The sequence below is a fragment of the Mya arenaria genome, chromosome 11 (genome assembly GCF_026914265.1).
Source record: "Mya arenaria isolate MELC-2E11 chromosome 11, ASM2691426v1".
Classification (NCBI taxonomy): domain Eukaryota; kingdom Metazoa; phylum Mollusca; class Bivalvia; order Myida; family Myidae; genus Mya; species Mya arenaria.
In genome coordinates this window covers 24,259,360-24,285,380 of record NC_069132.1, presented here as the reverse complement: position 1 = coordinate 24,285,380, position 26,021 = coordinate 24,259,360, and the positions used below count along the sequence as shown (strand labels likewise).

The following is a 26,021-nucleotide window of genomic DNA, read 5'->3' as shown; positions in this document are numbered from 1 at the left end:
ATATATTTGGTCATAGATTCGACATCTTCATAACTTCGCATGAATTCTTCGACATTAATACAATTCTGTTCGAATGTTATTTAGCTACAACGATTTGAAATAATGTAGCGGTTTTGTACGACAACATGGTTTGAACTGCTACGAGTTTATTTGAGTTTTGTGTAAGTGTTCGGAAGTGAGTTTGTACGAAAGCTACGTTAAATTTGGACATGAAAATTTATATTTGAATGTATTCACAGTTCAAGACACAAAAGTGTTGAGACAAGGAACTGAATTGTATGTTTCATGATAACATGTTATATTTGAAGTTCTATATTCACGTTAAAATGAGTACTACGGCGCATGCATCAAAGGGGTTTTACTAGAAATATATGACCGCCTCATAAACGAACGATATTAAAAGAACTTACTACCGTGAGACATCTCAAAATTTGCAACGAGGATATGCCACGAATTGTCTTACTTAAGTTTGAGGAAACTGTACGTTTTTCTACGACATGGCTACCATACATTTTGATGACTCTTTACGACCTATCAAAAACTGCCTCTAAATTAGTAGAAAACATTCGATATGTAATCGACATCTTAACTGCGAGGAGGTAAGGATTTGGTACGATATGATCAATACGGTTTGAATTAACTGTAGGATATGAAAGTGGTAGCAATTTTATGTTTGCATTTTTATATACAATATTCTCAATATATAAACGGTCAATCACTGGATATTTTTTGTTGTTGCATGCTGCAAATCAATGGCCTTACTAATAGTTTAGGCGTTAATAGAAGAGCCAAAATTAATTACCTTTGAATTCTGACAAATCACTTATCTTACATAAAATGTTTGCAATAATTGAAAAAATAATCGTACGTCGCAACTAAATGGTCTCGATAAATCTGTACGAACGTCAAGCAGCTCGGCATCAGTAGATAGACTTTTTATTATGTGTTAACGGTTTCGATGTTTGTAGTAAAAAGTTCTCATTCAATAATACATTTCACATTTCTTTACTGGTGTCGTCTTGACATGTTACGGGTAAGACTGTGATGAAAGAAAAAAACTGATTACGACCCTTTAACAGAAATAGTCTGTAACTGGATTGATACGAAAAAGTATGGATCATACCGACGGTGAGTTTAGCGCCTAAAACAGTCATGATATTGAAGACGTCAGAAGGAAAGCTAGGGTACTTGTTTTTCATCATCAAGTTGCCTGCCCACGTTCCACGCTGAAATACGATGTTTATGACATCAATAGTACGTATACAAAACAGAAATTGCTTAGTAACTAGTATTAAGCATGTGACTTGCAACAAATTTACTAAAAACTAAGAGTATCTCCAACGGAAGCTTGCAGACAATACAGAGAGGTGATTTAGAAATGAAATTAGTCGTGTATTTGATACAATGACAATATGATAAATCTGTACGTTTCTAATGGGCGATGAGGCGACCCTGTACAGGTACTTTTTCAGCTCGTTAAAGTTCCCCTTGTCGGTGGATTTAGCAGCCTCCGCCCGGAAGATGTCCATAAGGTCGGTTAGTGTACGTCCGCCACCCAGCGTGTATGTTTTAGTCGGCGCCTTAGAATGAAGGAAGCAGTTTGTTTAAACATTATATATTTTACAACGAAGCAGTTTATATTTGTAATAAAAGGAAAATAAAATATTAGAATGATGAAAACATGTTTAAATGCAGGTAAGACTTTTTTAATGTTTATAATTTACGTTTCATTTATGTTAAATAAATAACAAACTGTTAACGTACGTCGTATGTGTTGACATGCATTTCCGGAATGCCAGCACAGTCAATAACCACCTCAAAGTTGTCACACGATTCCTGCTTGAAGTAGCCTGGCAAAATAAGGTATTTGGTTGACAAAACTGCCGTAACATATTTCTTCTGCACTAGTCATCTACACTGGATGAAGGGATCTTATTGAGTTTTTTTTTCCAATTTTCGCGTTCGGAAACATTTTATCTTTATTCTTATGCAAACCTCATAGAAGCAGCATCTTTAAATACATTCAATGGTGCTCACCGGTTCCGGTGTTTGCGCCGAGGATGCGGTACTTCTGTCCCCTGACTTGGGCCAGGACCTGCTGTAGGTCCGCCATGGTCGTCGGTTTCTCCCAGCGAGTGGCTCCAAACGCCAGTCGGACCGCTCTATGAGCCCCGCGTGAATCTCCGCAACTTCCGGAGCAGGACGCGCCAGTGCCCGAGGAGCAAGCGCGACCAGTCATCTTACACATTTTCGCGGAAAGATCCTATATGATAGACTTTAGTCTGTCAAAGCGTACTTGACCGATATTGTAAAATTACACCATATATACAAGTATAGTCTATAGTAGAATCAACCAGAACCTCTAGTTAGTGACACGAGGAAATTACAGACGACAGCACCCAAGAATGCTTAGTTCAATTGATGTTATATAAATTCACTGGGAAATGTAGCTTAAAGAACTTCATATGTATGTTAAAACTAAAAAGAGGTATACTTTTTTTATTTAATTGTATTCGAATCATTAGTATTCCTCACCTCGATATCGGGGCTTGTGTCAGGAACCAGAGATTTCATAGCTTTTAGTATTGGCCGGTAACCGGTACACCGACACAGGTTGCCTTCAAAATTGTCTTCGGCAAACTGCTTGTCCATGTTAGGGTACTTTTGCATCAACCTGTGTAAATCATGTATATAAAAAATGAATAGATTATGCGAATATGAAAACGAGCCGATAAATAGTACACCAGTCAAAGGCTCTCGACATTGTGTTGTATTACCTTTATTAGACGGTTTGGATGGGATAAACTAAATAACTTCTCAATATAGATTCCCAATTTACTATTTGCGTCCTTTCCTTAGTATGGTATTGTTTTATATGCTTTGATAACACCCAAAGTCTGAGTTCCAAGTCCTTTGTTTATTACTATATATATATAGAACAGGAACCGCAAACATCACAAATATGGCATCATCATTGGCTTTCGCAAGGAAAATGAAAATGCATCATTGTCTAACTTGCCGACGATACGTACCCATACATGTTCATGACGTGTCCGGGGCTACAGTAGCCACATTGGGTGCCGAAGTTGTCCGACACAGCGGCTTGTATTGGGTGAAGCTTCGTCTTGACGGACCCAATGCCCTCAGAGGTTGTCACCTCCCAGCCGTCACAGCAAAACAGCGGCGCCAAGCACTGATAGATTAAGGGCAGACATGTATTAAACCACTACACCATGCGTTGTTAGTACTTTATTACTACACTGCATATTTTAAGTATAAGTATTACACATGATATGCGCAATGCAATGCACACAAATGACACGGCTGTTACCGCAGCAGGTGAAATGAAATGAATGACACAAACAGACATTTGAAGTGCAATCACACAAGCTGAAAACTGATAATTAACATAGTTAACTTGGAATACATGAAATATGCATGAATGGACCAAATATATGGTGCCTTAAGCCCTTAGTTTGTCTTTTCAGTTAACAAGTTTTATCTTGCATTCTAAATAGTGACGAAACTTGTTAAGCTACTGTAATGAATACAAATGACATGCTCAATACAATGCATAATTACGTGACTTATCATATATCATATGGTCACATATATCAAACATCCTAACTAGTGATGGGGTAGATAGTTTTGAATGGTGTTATGAATCCGAACGTATTTGAAATACAAAAACACCTTATGCTGGTGTGCTGTGCGTTTTTTATAAAAATGTTTATAATTTATGGTTTCTGTAACAAATATCAGTTTTCCAAACGAATAATACCGAGTTAATGTTTGCAACAAGGGGCGTTTGTCCGGTGCCAAGGGGAATCTTGGCAACCACCACACAGACACCACATCCGCCCTGACGGCAGAACACTTTCGTGCCCCGGGACATCCCCGACTGACGCAGGTAGTCATTCAGGCTTGCTTCCGGTCCATATCCCGCGTCCGCTGAAATAAATTAAGAGCACTCTTATCTGATTGTATTCCTTAATCCTATGCTGCATATGCTTAAATTGAGAATTTAATAAAAAAACATAGATTGGAGACTTTGAATTTATTTATATTTCTTTCGTGTATACGGTGCAACAAATATTAATGATAACTTTTTTACAATTCCACTTGATCATTTACATTATTCAAGGACACATAAATGCACAATAATAAATACATTTAATACGATATTGTATGTCTTTATTTCAAACCAACCGATAATACGATAGATCACCCAAAAAGGCAATGATGTTATGTATGTGATTGTGTATTTATTGAATATTATTAGAATAATAATGCTACCATGCCCTTTTATTTGGGTACCCCCGAAAGGCTGTTTGCCTTAGCCTTAGATAGTAACAGTTAAACTACATACATGTGCTAAAGTTAGTCCAAATCGCTATATTTGTTCTTCTGAATCAGCAAAATGTGTATATATGTTTTATCCAAATCGAAAACTCATGATGTATGTGTGGTATATCTATGATGTTTTGTATATGGTATGTTCGTGATGTTTTGTATATGGTATGTACGTGATGTTTTGTATATGGTATGTACGTGATGTTTTGTATTGTTAAATACATCTGGACTGGAGCTATAGTTAAGTCACACAATATAATGATTATATTGGTTAAGCGAGAAAGAACTGGCGTCTGATTAATGCTTAGTTACCTGCTACGGTGACCGCCGTGCCGTTGACCTTGAATGCGACGCTTGTAGTAAAGGAAGAGTCCGCTCGGAACTTGAAGTAATGGCCACAGTTTCCACAGGTGCTCGCGAATACGCCATTGTCATGTGACAGCTGTGTGGTCACGTGACTGCAGTTATAATTATAAAATGGTACACATGGATACCGTACAATAAACGTCCGCCTGGTTAGCTCAGTCGGTAGAGCGTTGGACTGTTAATCGGACAACCCGGGTTCGATTCCCCGGCGGACCAGGTCACTTCTGTTGTGATTGGTTATGAAATCCTTTCTACGACCATTCACACTGTACCACTGCCCCTGGCATGTACAGAAGTTGTCAGTTCCTTGCAGAAGTGAAGGCACCTAGTACTGGTTCACCGCCCAGGATAGGTGTGCGGTGGTTGAACTGTCACCCTGGGACCGTTCAATGTGCTCACGCCGGGACCCGGAGTATAAACAACTAACACCACCACTGTACAATAAACACATTGTCAACAGTGTACAACCAGTGGACTTTTAAAGTTTTTGCAGATTCATGCTTTGAATTTTGAGAATATAAAAACTAATCATCTTATAAGGCAGTATAATTTAGCAAGCGATTTATTTTTTCATTTGTTTTCATGTAACGGCAAAGATGAATACAAGTAGCATACAAATGTTTAATTCCCAAGACCCCTGTCTCCCTGTTGACATTCCTTTTGATACATGGCGACATACGGCGACTGAAAACGCGCCGTACGTCGCAAGGAATGGTCGCGAGTAGTGAAAGAAGTCTGGACTACCTTTTTACGGTAATTCTGCCGTATCCCTTTTGTTTTTCCAAGGGCAAGCATACATCTTTATTTGTTTGTATGACTTGAGTATCACCATGGTTTATATTAACTCGGAAATGTACATGATTGCAAAAGATGAACGATTTCATAGGAGCTACTTCGTGTTTAATTAGCTAGAAATTAGTCCGATTTAAGGCAAGTTGGTTAAGTATAGTAAGACCCATTGTGTCATTAATATTGTATAGCTACAAGGCATCGATATAATAAGAGTTCTGTATTAATGTTTAACATTTACATAAAAACTGAGTGTCATGACAAATACTTATATATAGTATAATTACACCGTATGCATAAAAAGAATACTTGACAACAAAAATTGCAAAAACATGATGTATTGCCGTGTAGTTGTCGTGATTACACGTAGAAATATTATAACGCTTCACACTATGTCGAAGCCATTCGATACACCTCAGCAATGTTCAGTTGAAAACGACCTCGGAAGTATGCAGATACATCAGTAGAAGAACTTCGTAAGATTTTTGATATTAGTAACAATTATATGTAGTGTGTTAAGTTGTTTTTAGTATTATTAAGTTTAAATCGATTGCCAGTGACGTGTATTAGTGCATAAATAACGAAGATTATTAAGAGTAAAGTTTAACTGCTAAATTATGCGATCTACTTGCAGCGTAGTTCAATTTTCAAGATTTCTGGCATTGTAAACCGTCTATATACATCCAAGGTTGTTAACATTCACTCTTTACGAGTGCTTTGACTTTAAATGGAAATGATCTTGATGATAAACACAATAAACCATTTTTCAATCATCAAAAGCAGGTTTAATGTATTTTTGCTACTTGAAATAAAAAAACTAAGGCCTGTCAAGTTTTGGGAGTTTCAACTAATTGGAACCAAGCAATAATATACGACGATGATAACATACAAGAGCATTGAACATCAGTGCACAAGTGCGAGCATATTTTGGACGGTGAGTATTTTAAACAACTAAATACAACATATGCCGACATTGACATCCCCAAGATATTAAGGGAGCTTCAACATCTTGAAAAATAAAGTTGTGACAATGCATATGGTTGATGATTTCTGCCATTTCGTGTTTTTTTCCGCGGCAAACGAGACCGCCACTTTGCTGATTATCCCATTTTCTCCGTGCCACTTTGTACAATTTCCATTTTGCCGCGAAAGTGCTAACAATAAAGTTGCATTAATCACAAAATTTCTTCAATAAAGTACACCGCAAAACAGGTTTTACAACGCAACGTATACACTTGACATTTCATTCTATTTGATACCTTATCACAAGCACTCGCCATCGTGGAAATCCTGGAAAAAGCCGACGGCTCTTTCGTGACTTGTCAGTAGCAACATGTTCAAGATTTGTTGGCGCCGCACTGAAGTGCGCGCCTATTATGGAATGGGAATTTATTTTAGTTAGTGGTAGGAGCGGTTTTTAAGTTGGTTGACAGTTGGGTTTTACTGTTATTTTATAATGATTAAAAAATGCAAATGGGTGGCGATTGCATGGGTGTTAAAAATGCTTTTTATTGTTGAATAGATAATCTTCAATTTATCTTCAAAACATTATTTCGGAAGAAGGACAAATAAGTTTAATATTTTTTTCCGATTCGTTTACGTTTTCCGATTGGTTATCTGAAATATATGAAATATCATGTGCCGGAAATGTAAAATGTATGGACCGGTAATAATGTGAATGGGAATAATTATGTTTTATGTTGTTTTGTTATGTTTACTGCATTGATAAAACATGAGGAAATCTTTTTTCTTTAATCTAATCGATATTGGAATTAAATGTTCACCTAACTTTATTTGTTAATGTGTTGAAGGTGACATTAGTAAAATTTTATTAAGATTGTCCCCGAGTTGTAACACATACCGGATGTTGCTATTTTTAGAACCAGAAGATATTTTCCCGCTATTCATAGGTCAAAAATGGAATTTCTACATCGTAGTAGTTGGAAACTCGGGTGATGATTTTATCATGAATATACGTTTAAAATAAGTAAACACTAAAAGTGCACACTGACGGTTGATTACGATACACCTAACAATTTGAGTTATTACAGTAAAACATAGATTATAAGCGAATTATACGCGTAAGAGAAGATTTTCTGTCGAAAAAACGAATGAATGATTACAGTTTATGAAAAATTCCAATAAAGCTTTATCAATTTTACAAGAAAGGGTTTGATTTTTAAGCATTTTATTAGCTATAAAAATGTATGGTTACATGACATTATGTATATTTTCTTCAAAATTGAACGGTAAACTATCATAAATTGTCCTTTAAATTGTTCATTAGACATCATAGAAAATATTTAAAATGATTTCAGCAGGTTGTCTTATTATTAATTATTTTTATGAATTTATAAAACTGCTTTATATTTTCAAAAATCGAAATACTGCTCTGTTCAGAAGACTCACAAGATCAATCAAAATGATTTTTTGCATGTGTATCAATAATGCTGTTCGGTTGAACTTATGTTTTCTGTTAACTGAAGTTTATTTCACCAGAAATGTTTATTCATAAGCTCTGATAATGTGAAACAAAAATCAAATATAGATAAAATATTTACTTGTCGCTCTTTGTAGCCCTTGGAGTTTGGGGTTGGGTGTAATGAAACTTAAATAACTTTTTTAATTCACGGTAAAATATCTTCAAAATTTGGATAAAAGTCCCATAGCGTACCTTGATTATAACTATGTTGTCGGTGAAAACTTTTATTTAAGTGTGTATAACTTAAATACCTTAATTCAGTTTAAATAATAATGGCCTTTAATGATTTTTGTTTTCATATAGATTTCCTGTTATATTGAGCTTTGTCAATTTTTGTGTTGTTTTATATTATGTACAATTACTACTTCTATTTCCTAACTTAAATGTTTTGTCTCATTTGTCAAATTGAATTGGTACATATTTCATATCAAGTGAAAAAAACACACACTATTTTTAAAGATGCACTCTTACTCCCAAACAAGACTTATCACAATTGATATTATTGTTTTGATTTTTCAAAATGGGTTGATAGATGTCAACAACAATGTTTCTAATGAAGGATTTTGAGTTCAATTTGCTAATAAGAATGAACATAAAACATGGTATTTCTGCCTTGTGATATTATAGTAGACCACAGTAAATCTTTTAGCAATCACCAATCATTTAATATTGGTCATGCTTTCTGCTATTATAAACAGGGTCACAAACTTGTTATAAATCAGTAAACAATATTTCAGTAAATGCATTATTTAGTAAGTAGTTATTGTTTTATCGGTCAATTTGATGTGTGTTATAAATACAATTGTATGCAGGGCTTCCATTAAAGGAAGTTTGGAAGTATATAACTCCTTAGAAATGGGTTAAAACTTTCAAAATTGATTTCTAGGAAGTACAAAAACTTCCATAATTTTGAAGAAAACCACCAAAGTAGAAAGCTTGGAAGTTCAAAATATTCAAACCTTGTGTCAATATTACTTTTATGGTCACAATTTCAATCAGTCTTAAGAAAAAATGATTTATTATAATGTAAGTCTTTGAATTTGGCAAGTTAAAGTTACAAATTACTTGATTTTTAACATTCTAATTGAAAAATAGTGGAAAAAGATATTGTATTCGGGAGATTTTAACTTCCACATTTCAGTGTAAAACTTCCAAAATTGATGGACAGGAAGTTTATACTTCCAGTTTCAAATTCTTAATGGAAGCCCTGTTATATGTATTGATTTCAAATAAGAGTTTCACTTTAAAGATGCTCATTTAAAGATAATGAACAGACACACAAAAACTAGACACATTTGATACTAATTGTATGAATGATTATTGTTTAGGTGACCTCTGATTTGTTTTGGAGATATTCATAAATGGGTGTTATTCTTTGTTGTCTTCAGTTTCTTATATATTTAGGGATTTTTATGCCCCCGAAGGTAGGCATATTAAAATCGCACCGTCCGTCCGTCCGTCTGTCCGTCCGTCCGTCCGTCCGTCCGGCTCTGTAACTTTCCCTTGTATGGACAGATTTTAAAATAACTTTCCACATGTGTTCCACATACCAAGACGACGTGTAGCGTGCAAAACTCGTGTCCCTACCTCAAAGGTCAAGGTCACACTTAGTGTTTATTCACAATGGAGTGCTGCATATAAGGACATAGAGTATAGGTTGTCGTGTCCGGGCTGTAACTTTCCCTTGTATGGACAGATTTTAAAATAACTTGCCACATGTGTACCACATACCAAGACGACGTGTCGCGTGCAAGACCCGTGTCCCTACCTCAAAGGTCAAGGTCACACTTAGTGTTTATTCACAATGGAGTGCTGCATATAAGGACATAGAGTATAGGTTGTCGTGTCCGGGCTGTTACTTTCCCTTGTATGGACAGATTTTAAAATAACTTGCCACATGTGTTCCACATACCAAGACGACGTGTCGCGTGCAAGACCCGTGTCCCTACCTCAAAGGTCAAGGTCACACTTAGTGTTTATTCACAATGGAGTGCTGCATATAAGGACATAGAGTATAGGTTGTCGTGTCCGGGCTGTAACTTTCTCTTGTATGGACAGATTTTAAAATAACTTGCCACATGTGTTCCACATACCAAGACGACGTGTAGCCTGCACGACCCGTGTCCCTACCTCAAAGGTCAAGGTCACACTTAGTGTTTATTCACAATGGAGTGCTGCATATAAGGACATAGAGTATAGGTTGTCGTGTCCGGGCTGTAACTTTCTCTTGTATGGACAGATTTTAAAATAACTTGCCACATGTGTTCCACATACCGAGACGTCGTGTCGCGTGCAAGACCCGTGTCCCTACCTCAAAGGTCAAGATCACACTTACTGTTTATTCACAATGGAGTGCTGCATATAAGGACATAGAGTATAGGTTGTCGTGTCCGGGCTGTAATTTTCCCTTGTATGGACAGATTTCAAAATAACTTGCCACATGTGTTCCACATACCAAGACGACGTGTCGCGTGCAAGACCCGTGTCCCTACCTCAAAGGTCAAGGTCACACTTAGTGTTTATTCACAATGGAGTGCTGCATATAAGGACATAGAGTATAGGTTGTCGTGTCCGGCCTGTAACTTTCCCTTGTATGGACAGATTTTTAAATAACTTGCCACATGTGTTCCACATACCAAGACGACGTGTCGCGTGCAAGACCCGTGTCCCTACCTCAAAGGTCAAGGTCACACTTAGTGTTTATTCACAATGGAGTGCTGCATATAAGGACATAGAGTATAGGTTGTCGTGTCCGGGCTGTAACTTTCCCTTGTATGGACAGATTTTAAAATAACTTGCCACATGTGTTTCACATACCAAGACGGCGTGTCGCGTGCTAGACCCGTGTCCCTACCTCTAAGGTAAGTGTTGATTCACAAGGGAATTCTGAATATAAGGACATAACAGTGTAGGTTGTCAAGTATGGGTGGTATTTTTTTATGTTCAGAGGCAATTTAAAATAACTCGCATATGTATTTGACACGTAAAGGCAAGATCAACTTTTCATGTACTGACCTTGTTCGTAGGTCAATGTCACTTTCGGGGGCATTCGTCACATACTGTGACAGCTCTTGTTATAATTGCTTTTCTGGTTTATATTAATTTAATGCAAATGAAAACACACTTTAAAGTAGACACATTTGATACTAATTATATAAATGGTTATTGTTTACATGTACTCTGATTTGTTATGAAGGTATTCATAAAGGGGTGTTCTTAATGTTATTATACATTTTGGACTTGATTTAGTATTGCTTTTCTGGTATATATTCATTTAATGCACAAAGAAATTATTTTAAGTGTTCAGTATCACTTTCGCACATTGTTTACTATTATTTTGTGCATATTTGGCCTATTTATGCTTATATGTGCATTGTTGTATTTCAAAACCTTTGTGAAAAATAGAAACAGTATTATTTCTTTCATGCATAGTCTGATACATATCCAGTTTGTATGCATTATTTTTATCATATTTGAAAAATTTGCCATTGTCCTATAAGACACATGCTTTTTTGTGTTAATATCACTATCAACTAAAACATCCATTTTCAACTCTTCTTTACCATTTAAATGAAGAAGTGAACATTATAACTCCATTGACCAGTTTTTTATGCAATTTGTCCAATTTCATACATTTTAGTATTATTAAACAGCTAAAAACAAGGCATGTTATGTTATAAATGCATTTCATCTAGTAAACAATGTTCTCTTTTTATATAACAGTTCAATAATTATGTTCTATTTATGTTTGTAACTTTCATACGAAATGATAATGTTTATTAAAGTACTACAAAAATCGTTATTTCATATCACTTCTTCATGATGAATTCCCCATATAATCAGGAAACTTATTCTTCCTTTCAAGTTGTCATTTCAGCATGGTGACTTTGCCCCCTCCCCCTAAATGAACTGCAGTGTACAAGAACAATAACTCTATTTCAGCAAATTGCAAGAGTTATTCCCTTTGTTCCTTTTCCTGTCCGTAGCATAACAAGAAAACTTCTTTTTGGAATTTCATTAAACATCATTCAATGGTAAAGCACAATAAGAGGAAGTGCAGTGCACAATGCCTATAGCTGTATTTCAGCTAATTACAGAATTATTGCCCTTTGCCTCTTTTTCTTGACCAGAGCATTACTTTCAAAATACTCATGGTATTGAAATATAACTTGGTGTATGGATAGGTGGCAATGACAAAAAATACAGTGCACAAGCACCCTAATTCTGTCGTGTTCATTAATGTACCACACCCCTAATGAAATGTTCAACTTGAAACTCTTCAATTTCAATGCTTTAGCCTATGTTGTTAAGCAGAATACTACAAATATTTTGAGAATTTCATGGATGCGGTTCAATGCATTGTAATATGCTTGTTGGCCTTGACATTCCTTGTTTTTCAACATATAACAAATGCATAAAATATTAAATGGCGCCCTTTGATGCTTTGCATCAATGGTCTTTCTTGTTACTTCTTACATAAAGCCGGGTTCGAGAGGTGTCTGATATCGGCTGTGTACGTTAATTGAACTGAACAGTGCAGAGCTCGTTTAATTCTATTAACGCGAAGAACAAAGTAGAGGAAAGGAGAAAAAATGTCTCAGTAGATTTGAGGGAAAAATAGTTTTCAGCAACATGATCCCACGAGAATTTACAAGACCATAACGATTGGATGGATGTAAACAATTTCATCAAAATAAAACATTATATTGGCTTATTGAACAAGTTGTGTTAACAGTTACCTTCAAGGTCAGTCAGAGGGGAATTTGATATGACTATATGATTTCTTCAATTTGTTTCATCGTGATGGAAAAATGATATGCATTCAGCTGAAAACCAGAAGGCAGATTTTTTTAACAACTATCATGCTTTTGAAAATATTAATTGTAAGGTTGTGGAACTAGATAAACCTTATAAAGATATAAAACGGTCATTAAATCACTCTAGTGTGGTAAAGCGTTTGTTAATGACCAATTTTAAAATGAGTATTTAATCGCGGCAGTAGATATTCTGTCGTCTGATCTAGTTGGTTTCTTGAATGCTAATCCTAATTCTGGACACTTTCTTTTGGAGTGGTCTAAATGCATTATTATACACACAGAACGACTCTAACAACCTAAGAAATTACCGTGGGATAACAAGTAAGCTGGGGGTTTTATATATCGGAATATTAAATAAAAGAGTAACAGACTGGGCAGAAAGTAATAACATACTGAGCGATTCTCAATTTTGGAATCGTAGGTTTCGGTCTCCTACAGATGTTTTTTTTTTATATAAAATGCGTTTAAGCAAAAACTGTTTCAAGAAATGTGAAATAATGTGTAAAAAAACGTAGGGCGTTGTCTGATTATTTTGATTGTGCTCTCGGCCTTAAACAGGGGGAAATAATGATGTCTTCTATTTTATTTGCACCTTACGTCGATGATCTTGGGCTATTTTTAAAAGATGATCCTGTACGCGGACTTAACCTGTGATGATGTTACTCTTATACTTATGTTATTTGCCGACGATATGGTAGTTTTGGGCAAAACTGTTAATTTCTAACAAAAAAGCTTACAATTGGTGCATGCTTTGTTCTTAACCAAGAATCCATAGCAGGGAATATTCTTAAGGTTCTTTATGCACTTGTAAGTTATACAAAGCATTGCAAAAGTCAAGCGTGCTTTGACGATTGTTTGACGCTTTTGGTGGGGCCACGTTGAATCATGGATTTGAGATATGGGAATTTTCTAGATCGAAAGAAATCGATCTGTGTATATATATACTTGGTGTTAAAACGAGTTCATGCAACTGGTTTGTTTACGGGTGAAATATAAAGATACCCTGGATACGTAAATATATATGCTAGGATTATAAATGTTGGTGTAAAACTAACGACAACATTATCGCAAAAGAACTGTAATGTGACATGGAAGGAAGCCTTTATCATCGCAACACCTGGGCCAATAAGGTGAAATCTCTGTTAGATATGTATTGTTTCTCATATGTTTGGTTAAATCCAAACTCATTTAAATTGAAGAACTTTCATATAATGAGTACGAATATAGTGCTCGATGTTTTTAAGGAATAATGGCATGAAGGGATAAGCAAAAGTAATAATCTATGCGTGTATAAAATCATTAAGGAACATTTTGAAATTGAATTTTATCTTGATGTTTTACCAAAAAACAAAGAACGTCTTTGTTTAAGCTTTAATTGTTATTACATAAACTTAATATAGAAACAGGCTGATATTGCCGTAATAGAATAGATAGTGCTCAGGGTTAGTGTACTGTAAGTAACTCTAATTATTCAGAAGACGAATATCATTTTATCATAATATATTCTCACCTGCATATAACAACCTCAGAAAAAATATGTGTAAACCATATTAAATCATTAACTCAAGTATGTTCAAGTTTATCGAACTAATGTTATCAAAGTTCAATTTCGATATAAAAATGAAAATATAGACAATGAAAAAGAACTAAATATTTCGAGGATAGTTATCTTTAAAAGGTTATGATTTTTGCAATTTTAACCAATGAATTAAAAAAGAAACTTACCTAGCATTACACACGGGACATTTGATATAAGAATCCATAGTTAACACTGACACTGTTTGTCTTCGTATGCGGTGATTTTATCAACCTACCCTAGTCTCTATCGTTCAAGATGTCTTATTAATCGCCTTTATCTTAAAATAACCTATTTGATGTTCATTATCAATACATATTATTTGTTTAGTACAGTGTCCCAAGCTAAAATTTGAACTTTTCAATTCATTTCAGCTACAAAGCTTTATCATCTCTAGCATTTAGTGATAAACAAGATGTGAACAACTACATTGTAAAAATGTCACAAGAAGAAAATGGGGAAAAAACGACACAAAACTAGCAATTAAACATCATGCACACTGCCATGTTTCAGAAATATGAATACATTGTAAGATTGTTTCATCGGTTTTACTGCACATGCTAATCATTTTCAGAGAATCTGCCCCCGGCGGATGTCAAGGTAGCAGATACATCTTTCAAAGACGCACTTGGCATACGAAAATCATTCAGTTACAAAAATAAATGTTTGTATATTGCAATCATTTGTTCCTGAAGTTTTGCTGTTGTGCTCTTCAAAATGCCGAACGGTAGAGCTGTAACCATCAGAACGAGAGCTTAGGGCTTGAAGGCCTCGGTACCTTCATATTAATTGAATGGTATATAGCAATGTGTATAGGATCTCAAAACAAGCGATTAAATTAGGATTAAGCAAGTTTAATATTCATTGTAAAATGTTTGAGAAAGTTTGCTGTGCTTTCGTCTTCACATTACCTCGCTCGTGTACAGCCTCAATAACTTGTGTTGTGGACGCCGTAACGGTTCCTTGGCGGATGACTATGAGTCAAACGGTGCAATTTAGTATTAAACTGGTACATGGTTGAAGCTAGGACGCTGATATTTACAACTCCTAGGATCATTATATTAAACTAGAACGGTGGGATACAACTGGGATATCATGCGTTTATCTTCTTGTCGATGATATCAGTAATGATTAGGAGCGATTGTATAACAAAGGTCCAGATAAAACAAAAGTGTTTGTAAACAGTTTATTTAAATTACAGTAGTAGGATAATTTGTTACATCCATTGTTTATAGATGTAAACAAGATTGCGCTGACACTCAATGAAACATTCACCATCTGCATTCAAGATATAGCCACCTCAAGATGGCGTGATCAGCTCATACACGATTGGAGTTACAATTAATTAATATTAAAAAAAATCCTGAAGCTCTTTGCAACTTTAGGAGTATCAACGACAAACTTCCTACTGAGAAAGGTAGATTTGATAATGCTGCAAGATTATTTAGGACTTGTAAATTGTGTCACAGTTATTCCTTAAGATCGCTCACATTGAAAGTTGTATTGTTTTCTTATTTCGTTTCCTCCGTACCCCCACCCATGACAAATTGCATAATTTCATCAGCCTAATGGCATATTTTTGCCCCGTCAATTGGTGTATTTTTATCGTATAGGCGCATTTTAGACCCGTCTTTAGGCGTTATTTTGTATTATCGTAGTTCCACCATAGAAATTCTTTTTAAATTTATCGAATATCTCTAACAGTGTGACAATAAATGTAAACTTAATTCAAGAGCTGCATGTCTCAGACAAGTCTAGACAGTGGTAATTGTCTACATAATTTAGAATAATCTGCTTTTAAAGGTAGACTTGATCATTTCATAATTTTGTTGCGACTTTCGAAATTGGATAATACACTCTTACCATATATAAACGTACTTCATAGGCCTAAATATTGTTAGATAAGAGAGTCTATTTGTATCATTATTATGCATCTAATCAAGAAGCATATGTAGTAATTATAATACATCCGTTTTAAAAAGCTCATTTTTAAAGACGTATCCATAACTGTTTGTAAGCCATTGCTCCGAAAGCAACAGTCTTATAACAGGGTACTAGGTAGAAAGGACTTAAACCGTTTCCAGAGAGCAGTTACAAAGCTAAATACTGATACCGGCAACACAGTAGTTGCACGTTATAACACGTTTAAAGCAACCACAATAACAGGTAATGAAGATAGTGTCTCATTTGAGAGCATTGGCTCTCAATCGTACACATAGCCCTTCACCCTTTTCATCTAATCGATATGATGTCGATACTTTAGAGAAAGGCTTAATCTATTCGTATGTTAATAATTGTAACAAAGTTATTTTAACTTACACAATTATTAAAAGAAAAGTGTTGCTTAGTACGGCATTGCCATTTTAAACGAAATAGACAAGGCTAAATGATTCAGTGACCCATTCACTCCCCTTACCTCCCACATCTGACAAAGAAATCCGAAGACGACTGACTGTTCTTATTATTCAATTATCAATGGCATTGCCTTATTGGTTCATAATTATCAGGAAGATACACTTAAACCTACTATTTAATATTTACTGTCACTTCTGCTTTCAAATAGATGCCGATTTAGTGCCAGCTGATGAAGAACATTTCAGCCGAAGGTAAACGTGACAATAATGTTTCATTACAAATATTCTGAACCTAAATCCTATGTCTGCCTTTAAATTACAATAACTCTAAAGTTGAAACGTAAATAACTTAAAAAGAGAAAAGTATCAATCACATCAGGTTTACACATCATCTCGCAAACTTTAATTTTAACTTTTAATTTTCGCGGAACATCGAACGATTTTCGCGGAACATAAAGCGTCTCTCGCTATCAGCTTTTACAAGAAACTTAACTTAGACATTAACTGATGTCTTGATAAAATATAAATAAACATTAAATTTCCTTATTCAGAAGATTTTCATTACACAATGGTATAAAGTCTCACTGATTTAAAAGGAAGATAATAATGTATAATATGTACATGCAGTCCATTGTCCAATGTGGCAGAACATTGGATAGAGAAGAAATGTTACGAACTGCAACAAATTACAGAGCAAATTTCTTTTTATTTAGTTCCAGATACTATTAAATGAGACCATTAACAGGAAGTCGTTTGTAATTAGATTTAAAATCGATCGCAACCCATGAAATTGTGATGAAGATCATTTTTCTAATGTCCTTGAAACTCGTTGACAGATGTTCTATGTCCTCAACAACAATTAGATAGGAGCTATCCGGAAAATAATAGTCATTTCGAAGAAGGGTTTCGATGTAAAATCAGGCTTAAAACGGAAAAACTCAGAATTACAATACTCATTGGTAGTATGTGGTCATTGGTAGTATGTGGTCATCGGTAGTATGTGGTCATTAGTAGTATGTGGTCATCGGTAGTATGTGGTCATCGGTAGTATGTGGTCATCGGTAGTATGTGGTCATTAGTAGTATGTGGTCATTGGTAGTATGTGGTCATTGGTAGTATGTGGTCATTGGTAGTATGTGGTCATTGGTAGCATGTGGTCATTGGTAGTATGTGGTCATTGGTAGTATGTGGTCATTGGTAGGGTAGTATGTGGTCATTGGTAGTATGTGGTCAGTGGTAGTATGTGGTCATTGGTAGTATGTGGTCATTGGTAGGGTAGTATGTGGTCATTGGTAGTATGTGGTCATTGGTGGTATGTGGTCATTGGTAGCATGTGGTCATTGGTAGTATGTGGTCATTAGTAGTATGTGGTCATTGGTAGCATGTGGTCATTGGTATAACCGGTGCGATATCCGTTAATTGTAATTATCTTCTCAAACACGTTCTAGGTTTTTTTTATATTGCCTTTGAAGTAAAATTGTTCTTTAAAGTTCTAAGTGTAAAGCACACATACACGGGCTACAAAATTCCTGTGTTTCACTAGTAGTGAGAACTAAGTACACTATTTCCAGAATTTTACCGTTTTAATGCGCCAGGCAAGGGAGATACTGGTACCATGTTTTAACATCGTACGGTTTTTACACGGCTAGGGTTTGACTCCATGACCTTCCGCACCCGAAGCGAATCCCTTAACCACTGTGCTGTCGGGGTGGTCATTTTTGCTATAAGATGCAATCAAACACCACATGACTGCTATCGTTGAGTCAATGTGTAAATTAGGGTTTTAGCAATACGACGAAAAACATACTATCATTAACATGAATATACATATGTATATTGGTATATTGAGATATGTATTGGGTTTTTTTGTGTTGTTTTTTAAATCTCTTAGACCCATTGTATATTCTATAATAACGACTTTATATTAACATGCTATTTTTATCTACTTATTTATCTGCTATCATTTTTAACATCGTGATGTTTTCGTATTTCTTCGTTATAATTGCAAGACAAAACCAAAAGAGACCAACACCATTTTGTGTAAACAGGAGTTGGAATCGTCATATCAATTCTTTGCACTGTTTAACTAGCATGAACTATGAAGTATTCTGTCTGTAAAACCTTGAAGAATTGTCAATTGTTAAATTTAGCTTTATCATTGAATTTACCAAAATGTATGCCATGTATTATACAAAATTTAGCTTATTCAAGCAATATAACTGAATCATTAGTCTTACTAAACTTTGACATTATTATAATGATTACTTATTTTAAAATATAATATCCTATAAATGTACGAAGCTGTCGGATTATACTTAATAGCAATGTTTCACTAGTACTGTGTTTTATACCATAAAACTTCACAAACGCGTTCTGTTGTAGTGCTATGAAATATACAAAATGAAGATTTCATTGATTTATTGTACACGTTTTAAAAATACCATTCTAATAGTCATGAAATAATAAATAACAAAGATTTCCAAGCAAACGTATTCATTTTTTTATATGAAACACAATTGCCCGGTTTACGTATAGAGCATCAAAATCAAATACAATAATTACAAAGGCTGATAGTTTGAATACAATAAACCGGAACTATATTCATTTAATATACTTGTTGATAGATTCCTACTTTCACATAAATCTTACTTTCACTTTTATAAAATTGTTCAGGATTGTTGCATTTATACAGCGATACATGCCATGAGGTCGTAATAAAGCTGTTCATTTGTCATTTAACTCCTGTTTATTTTGGTATATATATAAACCCAAGTTTAACACTGCCGTACTTTTTTTCATAGCTTCAAGTCGACAGAAAGCTTGGTGCATGCCACCTTTGAGTATCGACCAATCTTTTACTCTGATTTGTTATGAATAATTCTCTTTTGGACATTACAAAATTCACCTACCTTACCCTTTGAAAGCTTTGTTGTAGCCTTAGAAAATTACAACGGCTGCTTTCGTGTGTTGTATTATATTGCAGTAGCGGTCACTTTAGCACATTATTCTACTGGTCCATATTTTCGTGTGTATCATCGCGGTGGAACAGCGAAGAGGAGTCAATGGGAATTTAGGGTCGACGTTAAACAGACCTGAGCACATTCAGGGAACAATCAATTTGAGTTGCTCTCATAATAAGGAATAAGTGCTTTGAGAGGTTTAAGTTCAGCCGTTGGACATATATGATAAGGACATGTTTTAGCCTAGTTGAGCATATTTGTTGTTCTAGAAGTTTGCCCCACATGTCAATAAAGTTTGATCTGCTATCAGTTGAACAAACATAACATTTTGTGATTTTTAAACAATATTATATACTTAAAAGTTTTAGTAAGCATAACTTCAGCGGTGCCTACCGCGCTTACAGAAAGACTTTTGTTCAAATGTTCTATTACATATTAAATGTTTTAATCCAGTGGAAAGTACGCATGCTATAACCGCCAAGTTGACCGGCAACTTAGTAGACTTGTCGTTTGTATGTCATATGAATTGTGTTATTCAAAGAGCCATGTCATTTACTAGCAAACCATTAAATGAAACTCATGTTACCGAATAGAAGATATTGTGTGTATCCACACAATGATATCCATAGTACTGGAGGGTGTCATGATTGGTACCCTGTTATATGATGTATGCTCGATATGTATGGGTCAAGGTGTAAGTGACAAAATTTTGTTCACTTGTATGTTTAAAAGAACAGCTACTGAAAATTTAATACAAATTTTGCAGTCTGAGCTCGAAGAGTCTAGTCGAGTCAGAACTGGTGTTCATATATCGTTATTTGAATTACAACCGTATATGTGTACTGTATACAAAACTAATTATAGGTATGCATTGTCAAGGTTAAGAATGTCAAGTCATATGTTGAGCAGCATCGAAACCGGTAAATGCAATAAGCCATCTGCAACCCCTTTTTATGGAAGAAAATGTCAATTTGGCAAAACTCTTGAAGAAGAATGTCACTTTTTAATTGAATGTCAATGGTATGCCGAACGATATATATATATATATAGTTTTCTAACTAGTGGTTTATGGGTCATATTGTTAAATTCACACTCACGTTGTGTGATATCGGCATGAATTGTGAGTCATTATAAAGTATTTTACTTTTCAAATCATTTTACTTAAAAAGACCAAAAATGCTTATGTTAAATAAGGTAATGACATCTCAATACTGTTATTAATAGAAATTTGGAAATATATGTGTAAAAGACGTTTAAATTACAAAAATATTTTTATATGAATTATGAGTAGAAAACATACCTCTTTTCGCTGTTAAAATACCCGCTCTTGCGACTTATGACCTTTTTGTATTACAGTTATTTCTATCCAAGTTAAGACCAATAGAGAAAGCACAGCGTTAGGATTTTCATTTATTGGTTCTTTGTTATTTTATTGACAGAAAAGACACGCAAAATCTCAACAAAAACACGATTTACGATCCGGTCTATAATTAAACAACACCTAAATAGCATAAAGCCGGGAAAAGTACTGAGATAAGATTTCTAGACAAGATTTATTGAAGAAAGCTTATTATCGAAATGCCAAGAAAATTATTCCAGAGAAAACAAACATGCCATTAAAGTTGCTCATAAATGCGTCAAATAGTGAGGAAAGCGGTGTAAACAGAAATAAACATATCACATTATATATTACAAAGGTTTATACATTATTTCTGTGATTACGATTGTAAATAACATATACGTGAGCCTTGGGCTTTGCAGTTTCGGACAGAGTAGATTGCTGAACCGGGAGCGAAATCAGAATTTGGCGTTAGAGGTGGTGCAACCTTTTTGGGAGCAGTTTGGTCGTGCGTCACCGAGAACCGATGAAAGCCCTGAAAGCTTTGAAATGCTATAGGTGCGACCAATCGAATTCAAAAATATTTTAGTAGCCGCAAACGTTTTGACTATTTGTTGTAGAAAATAAAGGCAGGGTCTTTTAGTCAAAACATTTCCATTTTGTCTATCACTTTCTATTCCTCTCGGTTCCTTACCAATATTAATTTAATGTCTTTGAAATTCTCATTCACGTTGCAATCTTATGAACGTAGTATTTTAATTCGCATTATTTTAACCTGCATAGCACCAAACGTCCCCTTTTGATCACCGACGCATTAATTCTGTAAACATGTCATGTCAAGAACCACTGGTGCTTTCTTCTAAAACAATGCTAAAAAAGAATATTCATTTTCTGAAGCAGAACTTGAATGACAGCTTAGTCAAATACTACTGTCAACACCAACTCTGTCTTTCTATATCAGCGTTGTTAATCTTTTGATATAGTTTTTCTTGATATTTGATTGTGTTGTCTAATAGGTCTTTGAATTAGCTTTCATAATATTAAATGACGATTAAGCACAGTGTCGTTGATACTATATAAATGAAAAGAATAATCGTGCTGTTAAACGGTTATAATATTTAACGCAAACAAACGTGCAATACTTCAGGGATTCAAAGCTTTTTAATTCCATAGGGTTTAAATTATTATGCAAAATCCATATTTATCCGGGACGTAGCTTGTCGTGAAATATTTAGTTTAGATATATATCTAGATAAAAACTAAATGAGCTAATTTTCTGAAAATAATCAGCAAAACCAAGGCATATGTGAACTGCGACAGTGTCTATAAATATCCCATGGCGAAATTTAAATGGCGATTATACAATTATTTTATCTCGAATGCAAAATTGCATGTGGACAAATTCCGTTTGCTGTCTAATTTATTGAGATTTATACTGTAAAGATCGTGTTTTGTGCACAGACCAATTTATCAATGATCATAATTGACATTGGCATATTCCCCAGATAAAAACCAATCGGAAGATATGCGCTTATTGCAAATGATATTAGTCAATGTTATGAAAGAACAAAAATATAAGAAGTAAATGAAATGTTTAATCTTAAAATGTGGACCAAGAACTGCAACACGCTAGCTTTTTTCATAACCACGATTATACACGCAACATTTGTAACAAAATATAGGTATTCGATTACAAAAGGTTGATTTTTATCTTTTATATGACCGCACAGCGTCTGTAAGACTTTTGGAGGGACTCAATGTCTTTTCTAGATATGGAAAAACAAGGCAATTGTTTTGATTCGGAGTCCTTGTAATAGGCAACAAACACGATCTGCAATTTGAAAGGTTTCGCATATCGATTCCTTGTTTAGAACGAAGCACAGATAGACATCACAAACATGACAAAGTTAGTTCTTGTAGACTGCAAAACATCCGATTCTCGATTTTCTGAATATGGAGTGTGTTCGGGGTAATTTATAATGAAAAAAAATCTTTGAAATTAATATATGGGTTTTTTATATACCCATCATAAATCCACACGCAATACATATCGCAAAATACGGTAGTCTGTATTCAACTCCAGTGCAATACGGTCGTATTCCACGTTTGTGACGTCACGTCATAACAAGTATCGATGCGCGATGTTAAAATGACGTACTGAGTTTTGATCCTGAATGTCGTATTCGACTCTCGTGTTTTTTGCAGATTTTGATTTCACTCGGCTTGCATCTCGTGAAATCCGAATCTGCAAAAATCCACTCAAGTCGAATACAATCTCCCGGATCAAACCGCAGTACTAATAACTTTATTGAATCATATCATTCCATACTGTTCTTGAAACATCGTTTTGGGGACTTTGTTTACTCCTTTCTTTCACTTCAGCCAATCATGGATGCCGATTACGAGGACTGAGCCCTAACCCCTGACCTATGGGGATAAACAATTTAGAAGACATGTTTGAAAATGCCAAGTTCCTTAGTTCCTTGCAATTGTTCGTAACATAAGATCACTCTCGTGTGTGTGGTCTCATGTTGTGAAGGGAAACCGGAGTAACCGGCTTGTTGGTTACTAACCAATCTCACATGCGCCCTGGCCGGGAATCGAACCAGGGTCGCCTTAGTGAGAAGCGAGTGCGCTTACGACGTCACTAATTATAACCGAACATCCTATATGTTGGTGGTTTACCCATAGGCAGTCAAATAAACCTAGTAAACTAATCCATTTTTTAATCATCACTCCATCAAATGGTGTCCAATGTTGTCAACGATCGGTATTTTTAGGTAAAAATCTGATATACAATGAGATAACTATTTGAAAAGCACAGCTATAGTAAATGCACACTTCTGGGGGTTTTTGTGGTAAAGATGTTAAGAGTTTCAAGTACACCTAAAAAGGCGAAATAGTTGCCGTTGTAAAGTCAGTGAGTGAATTTTATAACAAAAACCTTATATTAAAGCAGTCGGAGAAAAAGACTGATATACATTTGCTAGCTGGTTGGTACAGTGATTAATTAGTTTTGTCTTACCAGCATTTGTCGATAAATTGGGAAGAAAACAGAGAGCTATTTTTAAAATGGAAGAAAAAACGAAACAATATAATTGAGGCGTGGCTTAAGCTGTTTCATTATTGCCTTCGTATTTATCAGTACACTTTCCACAACCATGATTCTAATCCTTATAGAGAAACATTGACATTTTAATACAATGAATAGACACCTAGAAATATATAATTGTTCAACGATACCGTCATCCTTGTCATTGTGGAATTCACTAGACATAGAAACAAGACACTCATCAACTATATTTATGCAAAAAGCTACAGAAAAAAGCTCAGCAGCAAAAAAGTTTAAACGTAAACCCGGTTTAATGGCACTGGGTAAACGCCAAAGGTATAGAACATAAAACCACAAACAAGAAACATGAAAGAACAGCACAAAGCTCCACAAGCAACACCGTGCATACATACTATATATAAAAAATTCTAGGTATGTTTATCAAGGATTGTTAGGCACCGCATTGGAACGGTCAGAAAAATGTAAATTTACTGGAGATTTAAACCAGTTTAAGGGCACCAACCTCACTCTTATCCCAACAATCCTAAATAAAGATAAAACGCAAAAGGTAAATCTTATCAAAGTATCTCTATTTTTAAGCGTCAATTAAAACATCAATTTAAACAAACCCCATCCCATCTTATTATGCTTGTGGAGAACGTCGCTTCTCGGTATATCATGCGCGACTTAGAAACTTTTGCAGTGACCTAAATTCCTACTTATTTAACAACCACCTTCGAGACTCTCCAGTATGTATTAATTGCAATGTAAAAGAAGATGCTGAACACTTCTTATTTCGGTGTTCACTTTTCGCCGACCAGCGATTGAATCTCTTCAGAAAAACTCGAAAATTCCATCCGCTCAGTGCAAATAAACTGCTATTCGTTTTCAACAACCTTTCAAAAGAGAACAACGTCCTGAATTGTTACACCTCGATGCAAGATATATTCAAACAAACAGCCTGCTATTCGCTGACAATTTCCAATACTCTCTTTGATGCACGCTAATCAGGGCTTGCTGAAGAGGCTCTTTACTCTTATATTAAATGTCTACGTCGAAAGATCTATGACATAGGAACACTGAATGTTATAAACTGTTCTTTCCTAAGGTTCAATTGTTATACAATGGATTACTTGAGCTGTAGAATGTTTCAATGGACGCTGCTAGTGGTAAGTTTTGATTATTTGAGAGCACTTTCATCTAATAACGACAGCGCAACATTACAATCGGAACAGACTGTCCATAGAAATGTCTCGGACATATACTCAGTTCGCTCAAATTTGAATAGTGTTAATGTCACTGTGTTAAACAATTCCTTCTCGGACTTTGACCAGAGTTTTGGGAACGAAACAAATTCAAATTTGGAGCAAAGACATTCCTCAACAAGTTACGAGTCTGGATTAACTTCTATAGGCAATATCACTGGATACATACTAGCTGGCAATAGTTCCAAGAATTATGAAAATGTAACAGAAGAATACGAATTATATAATACGACTTTAGTAGAACATACAACTCCATATGATGATGAGAGAGTTGATATGGCAAACATTTCGACCAAATCTTCAGAGCATACGTCTACTACAGAAATCGACCTAAATGTTCCATACTTCGTACACAATGATCAAATGAAGAAAATGGTTTTGACACACGAAAACGGACATCAAAGGATGCCTTTTCAGCATCATTTGCAACTGGGTAATGACAAAAATATATTATTGCAGGAAGGGAGCGGGATTGTTATTTAGATAAGAGTTCACATCATTTTCAAAAAATGTCATGTTTTAAAGTCATTTATTAAGGGCATCAATAAATAATATATATATATAGTCTAAAAACTTGTGTTTAAAACATTCCCTTTAAATAAAATAGGAAAACTTTTTAACAGAGATTTCCTGAAAACATGTTGTTTATAAAGTTTGTATTCTAATTT

General features: G+C 35.0%; 1 protein-coding gene across 1 annotated transcript in view; it reads right to left on the bottom strand.

Moving 5' to 3' along the window:
- The window catches only part of LOC128207636 (xanthine dehydrogenase-like), a 36,962-nt gene extending 22,372 nt beyond the window's left edge, over window positions 1–14,590 (bottom strand). Inside the window, exons 1-9 of the mRNA XM_052910678.1 lie at window positions 14,533–14,590; window positions 4,666–4,811; window positions 3,782–3,951; window positions 3,033–3,193; window positions 2,536–2,674; window positions 2,038–2,263; window positions 1,765–1,850; window positions 1,428–1,580; window positions 1,124–1,226 (exon numbers count right to left, since the gene is read on the bottom strand). Of these exons, the coding sequence (XP_052766638.1) occupies window positions 1,124–1,226; window positions 1,428–1,580; window positions 1,765–1,850; window positions 2,038–2,263; window positions 2,536–2,674; window positions 3,033–3,193; window positions 3,782–3,951; window positions 4,666–4,811; window positions 14,533–14,570 (1,222 nt within the window). The 5' untranslated portion in view covers window positions 14,571–14,590. The remainder of the gene's footprint in view (window positions 1–1,123; window positions 1,227–1,427; window positions 1,581–1,764; window positions 1,851–2,037; window positions 2,264–2,535; window positions 2,675–3,032; window positions 3,194–3,781; window positions 3,952–4,665; window positions 4,812–14,532) is intronic.
- Between the last annotated feature and the right edge of the window lie 11,431 nt (window positions 14,591–26,021).